At 60.6% G+C, this 5,801-nt stretch overlaps 1 protein-coding gene across 1 annotated transcript; it reads right to left on the reverse strand.

The window, feature by feature from the left end:
* Window positions 1-1,013: 1,013 nt before the first annotated feature.
* NME6 (NME/NM23 nucleoside diphosphate kinase 6) lies at window positions 1,014-4,695 on the reverse strand (the record flags this gene model as incomplete). Its single annotated transcript, XM_014538940.1, has 6 exons — window positions 4,574-4,695; window positions 4,368-4,464; window positions 2,687-2,789; window positions 1,987-2,026; window positions 1,232-1,392; window positions 1,014-1,050 (listed from the first exon to the last, which is right to left on the reverse strand). Coding segments are annotated over exons 1-6 (458 nt in total), but the record flags the coding sequence as incomplete, so codon positions are not given.
* Window positions 4,696-5,801: the final 1,106 nt, after the last annotated feature.

Consider the following 5,801-nt stretch of genomic DNA (forward strand, 5'->3'; position numbering starts at 1 on the left):
CCCACTGGGGATCGAGCCTGCAACCAGGCATGTGCCCCGACCAGAACTGAACCCAGGACCCTTCAGTCCGCTGGCCGGTGCTCTATCCACTGCGCCACACCGGCCGGGGCGAGATTATTCTCTTAAGCAACTACATTTTGAGTTGATGCATCAGGCAGCCGTGGCCTGTGTTCACATAAAGGCCGCAGGCCGGGCCGGGTGCCCAGCCGGGACCGGAGCCCACTCACCCACAACGTGAGCCGCACTGTGTGTGGACCCCCCGGGGCACCGGAGGGGAGGGGCCTCAGGACAGGCTCACTGACTCCACCAGGACCAGCAGGCCCTGAGCAGCCGCCGGTCGGACAGGGGCTCGCACTGCGGGAGGGCCAGGGGCTGCTCACAGTCACCGTCACTCGGCAGCTCCTCCTCGAAAAGGCGTGAACAGTTTCAGGACAAAGAGGAGCCCTCCTTCCTCTGAACCCCCACGGCCAGCCCAGCGAACAGGCAGATGGCTCTCAGGCGGGGCGGTGCCTGGCCGCCAGGGCGCACAGCTTTCTTCCTCCCCAGGTTGAAACATTTTACCTGCTTACCCTCCTCCCACACCCCAGCCCTGTCACCAGTTTGTGATATTCCTCGTGCTATTAATGTTTTTAATCCTCACCTGAGGACATTTTTCTTACTGATTTTTAGAGAGAGTGAAAGGGAGGGAGGAAGAAAGAGGAGAGGGGAGAGAGGGGGGGAGAGAGAGAAGAGAGAGAGAGGGGGAGGGAGAGAGAGAAGAGAGAGGGGAGAGAGAGGGGGAGAGAGAGAAGAGGGAGGGGAGAGAGAGGGGGAGAGAGAGAAGAGGGAGGGGAGAGAGAGAAGAGAGAGAGAAGAGGGAGGGGAGAGAGAGAAGAGGGAGGGGAGAGAGAGGGGGGAGAGAGAAGAGGGAGGGGAGAGAGAGGGGGAGAGAGAGAAGAGGGAGGGGAGAGAGAGGGGGAGAGAGAGAAGAGGGAGGGGAGAGAGAGGGGGAGAGAGAGAAGAGGGAGGGGAGAGAGAGGGGGAGAGAGAGAAGAGAGAGAGAGAAGGGGTCTATGAGGGAGGGCAGAGTGCAGGCAGGAGGCGGGCAGTCAGGTTCAGAAACCGAGCCTCTTCTGCTCTCAGTCCCGGGGCCACAGCGCTGAGGCCACCAAGGGCCAGAAATGCAGGAGGGAAAAGCTCATTGCCCGCCCCCCCCGCCCCGCGTGTGGCTGTGGGCCTGGGGCAGACCTACCGGAGCCATGGGTGGTGTTGCGGGTGTCGGTGAGGCCGAAACTCCCTCGGATGGAGTCGGGGGCCACGTGGCGGGCGCGGAACACCCTGGTGGGCCCCATCAGCGTCCTCCAGAGCTGGACGGCGTCCGGGTGGGCGAGGATGTAGGCTCGGATGGGCCCGCTGTGGACCAAGGGGCACGTGTCAGGAACCTGGCCGTCGGGTCTCAGGTGGCACCCGCGAACGTGTCACAGACAAAGGTGCCCTGTAGCCCGGCTGGCGTGGCTCAGGGGTGGAACATCGACCTGTGACCCAGGAGGTCAGGGTGCCATTCCCCGTCAGGGCACAGGCCGGGGTTGAGGGCCTGATCCCCAGTGGATGCAGGAGGCAGCCGAACAATGACTCTGTCTCATCACTGATGTTTCTCTCCCCGCCCCTCCCCCTGGCCCTTCCCCTCTGAAATCAATAAAAATACGTTTTTAAAAAAGGTGCCCTGTACGTCCTGAGCGTTTCCGTGCCATTCTAGCTGGTGCCGGTGCCCAAGAAAGCCAGGGAGGTCAGCCGTTGCTGGGCAGCATTCAGCAATACGCTGCTACGGCCGCTGGCCAGTCACCAGCACGGGACAGGCACCAGGGCAGGTGGCTCAGTTCGAGCCCGAGTTCCTGTTTCTGGCCACTCATTACAGCTTTAAAGAGTGGCCAGTAACGTTGATGCATCTGTTTGGGGGCAGGGGGTCTGTCTCGTGGGAAAAGATGCGGGAACCAGGGCTGGACGTACCTGGCCATGAACTCCACCAGCCGCTGGTAGAAGAAGCGTCCTGCAGAGAGAGCGCCGGCGTCAGGACAGGTGCCAGGAGCCTTCTGCACGTCTCCTCCCGGCTCGGAAGGATAGAAACCGTTTCAGAACAAAGAACAGGGCCGCGTCGTCTGGCACACCTGGGTCTGAAGCCAGGCTCTGCCCCTTACAACCTGTGCCATTTTGGGGGAGCCATCAACGCCCCAGCTCAGTTCCCTAATCTGTACACTGAGGACCCAGCAACACCTACTCGAGGGCTGCTGGGAGAATGACATGAAATCATGAGCATTAGGCCCTAGAGGATTGGCCCAGGGGGCAGAGCGTCGGCCCAGACTGGAGGGTCCCGGGTTCAATTCCGATCAAGGGCTCCGACCTCAGCCCTGGTCGGGGCGTGTGCGGGAGGCAACCAACTGATGTCTCTCTCTCTCTGTCCCTCCCCTTTCCTTCCCTCGCTCCAAAAATCCATGGGAAACATCCTCGGGTGAGGATTAACAACGAAGAAACTGAGGGTAGGACGGGGTCTGACGGGGTGACATCATCGGGACATCAAACCAAGCTCCCGGCCGGGACCGGACAGAACCTTCCGGGAAAAGGGGAGCTTCACGGGGGCAGCGACCGCGTCCAGGTAAAGCCCGCGGGGCCTCCGGGAGGGAGCAGCCCCGGCGGCGGGTGCGGGTCCTACCTTCGTGCTCCCGGTAAAACCTCCGGCAGTCGTCCCTCCGCCACACGAGCTCTCTCCTCCGCACAATGAGGAGCCTGTTGCGCAGAATCTGCTGATGGACAGCCTGGCAAGCACCCAAAGACAGTCAGTCACGGGCGGGGGAGGACCAGAGCCGGGCCGACCCGCAGAACCCGGGACCCTGGAGCCCGGGACCTGAGGGGCTGCCAGGGGGGGGTCAGGAGAGAAGGTAGGGGGAGGGGAGGGCCTTCGGTCACATGACCAGCAGGTGAGCCTGGGGTGCAGGGGCAGAAAGTGCTGGCTGCCCCTCTGCTCCTGCAGCCCCTGGAGCGCGAGCCCACAGGGCCCCCCACCGGGCCCTCCTCACAGCCTCTCCCTGGCGGTCCTCGCACTCTCCACCATCACACCGGACCCGCCAGACATGCCACCCTCTCGGCCACCCTGGGCATTAGCTTTTGAGTGGTTCCCACTCTCACTCCCGGAATGAAGAGCAACCACTTTGGTCCGATGCTCAAGGCTGCACTTCCTGGCCCTCCTCCACCTCCGATGCCCTCGGCCTCACCCAGGGTTCCTGCCTGGCTCCCCCTCTGCGGACCGCTGGCCCTCCACCTGGGCACTAGCGGGAGCCGTCCTTCCTTAGGGGCCGGGCCTGGTCCCAACACCTGCAGACCCCCTGCCGGCGCCGGTCTTGCCCTGCACTAACTGGAGGCTGGATGCGGGCACGAGGCTCCCCCAAACCTCCAGGACTGCGGACCCCGTGCAAAACGCGCCTGTCACATGACGGGACCAGGGGGCTCTGGGCTGGGATGCAGGGCGCTATCAGCTGACTGTGCTTTAATCAAAACGGAGCGCATCCAGAGGAGCCTCACGCATCGCGTGATGAATCAGACCTTTAAAAGCAGAGCTGTGCCTGCCGGGAGCTGGAGGAGGAGCCGGAGAGAGCAGAAGCCTCCGCTGCCCTGTGCTGACCTGAAGATGGAGCGGCCGTCTGAGGAGGAGGGAGGGGCCTCTAGAGGCTGCGGGTCCTGCCTAGAAGCAAGGACGTGGGCCCTGGCCGGCTGGGCTCAGTGCAGAGAGCATCGGCCTGCGGACTGAAGGGTCCCGGGTTCGATTCCCGGTCAGGGCACAGGCCTGGGTTGCAGGCTCAATCCCCAATAGGGGGCGTGCAGGAGGCAGTCGATCAGTGACTCTCATCATTGATGGTTCTCTCTCTCTCTGAAATCCATCAAAATATATTTCAAAAAGAAAAAAGCAAGGACATGGAGGTCTCAGTCCTGCAACCACAGGAGCCCCAATAAGCCTGGGAGTGGGTTCTGCCCAGGCGCCCAGGTAAGGGCCCAGTCAGCTTCCGCCTTGACTGTGGCCTGTGAGACGAAGAACCCAGCCAAGCCTCCTGTCCCTCCCCTTCTAGGACCGTGAAAGACGAAGGAGGTACTGCTTTGAGCTGCTACATCCATGGCAACTGCTGTGCAGCAACAGAGAACTGATACCCATGCGCTGTCCTAAGGGTGGGTTCCCGTGTGACTGTGCTGGTCGTGTCTTCTGTTTTATATCTGCCCCCCGAGCCCGGCTCTGCCTCCGCGGACCCTGGCACAGGTCTACGCTGTCGGCGCTCACAAGCGGCCGCTCGCACCTGGAACTGAGTGACCCCCGCGCACACCGCGAGGCGTAGATCCGTTCTTACCTCCAGAATCAGCGGGTGAGCGACGGCATCGGGCTTGATGAGGGCCAGGGTGAGCTGCAGAGCCGGAGGGCTTCGCAGGATCGCGGTCATCTCGCTCCTGCGGCCAGAGCTGGGTCAGGGCCCCATCGGAGCTGCACGCCCCACCCTTCCTACTCCGGGCCACGCAGCTCTGCCAGCTAAGCAGGGCTCCCCCTCCTCACACTCACACAGCACATGACAGTTCCATAGGAAGGCTGCACACGTGGCTACTGTACACATGTCTACGCTGTTGTACAGGGTGTCCCAAAATTCACGCAAGATTTGAATTTTGCGTGAGCATTAACAACAACAAAAAATAAAAGCCTAATTTTACTTGGTTTATTGAATCAGATTCTAATATCTGTTGCCCTTTGATTTCAATCCCTTCAATTTGATAAGCATCACCAAGTACCAATGATGGCCCAGGAGCAGGGACAATGAAGACCAATGAAGACCTCGGCTTTTTGTCTGTGCCAGCAAAGCCGTGGAGGCCATTGACCCGATGTGCTATTCCATACATAACCCTAGACTGTATCCTTTATGAATCAATAAAAAAATTTACAATTTTTAATTATAAACCTGTGTTTTCTATCAAAATTACTTCTTGCGTGAATTTTGGGACACCCTATATTTCATGGCCCCTTTGTGCTCATGGGATTTGGGGGGGCATGATCTGGTTTGTGCCCCTGTGAGCCTAGGAGGGAGCTACCCATTCAAACGAAATTCGGGTTTAAACACGACCCGTCTCTGCCAGTCACTTCCTGCCCTTCCTACCTGTCCTTTGTGTTTCACAGCACAGTGTTCACAATTCCTACGTCTCAACAGCCAGGCCGCGGGGGCAGAACAGGGATTTCCACCCCAAAGGCCCTCTGTCTCAGTCTGCCCTCCCGTCAACTCTAGGGCCGGCAGATGGATGGGCAGGAATCCGGGTGTCGGCTGGATGCACGGGGTCTCCTACCCACTCGGCCAGGTAGGCCAGGCGGTCCTGCCCACTTCACACCCTCGGCTGGGACGGCCGTGCAACTCCACGCTCGGGGCCTGGCTGCAGCCATGTGCACGTAAAGCAGCTCAGAGAGCCCGAGGTGCCGATCAGTTTCTGTTATTGGGGTTTTTTTTACTTTCTTGCTGGATCAGGTCCATTGACCGCGGGAACCTACATGGTCTCGGTTTGTTCCTACTTGCACGTCTGGTGTCTAACACGCTGGGGGAGCCAACAAGTTTGTGGGAGCGGCATGGAGGACAGAGCGTTCGGTGGGTCAGTCTCTGCGCTCGGAGGCTGAGGGCTCCTCCGGCTGTGAAGCTCCTTCTCCGTGAGAAGCCGTCCATCATCTCTGCAGGACCCAGGACCCGGTCTCCAAAGGGCCCCTGGCGGGACCCCTGCAGGTGCCACCGAGTCGAGGCGGCTCCGCGAACCAC

The sequence above is a fragment of the Myotis brandtii genome, unplaced genomic scaffold (assembly GCF_000412655.1).
Source record: "Myotis brandtii unplaced genomic scaffold, ASM41265v1 scaffold207, whole genome shotgun sequence".
Taxonomy (NCBI): domain Eukaryota; kingdom Metazoa; phylum Chordata; class Mammalia; order Chiroptera; family Vespertilionidae; genus Myotis; species Myotis brandtii.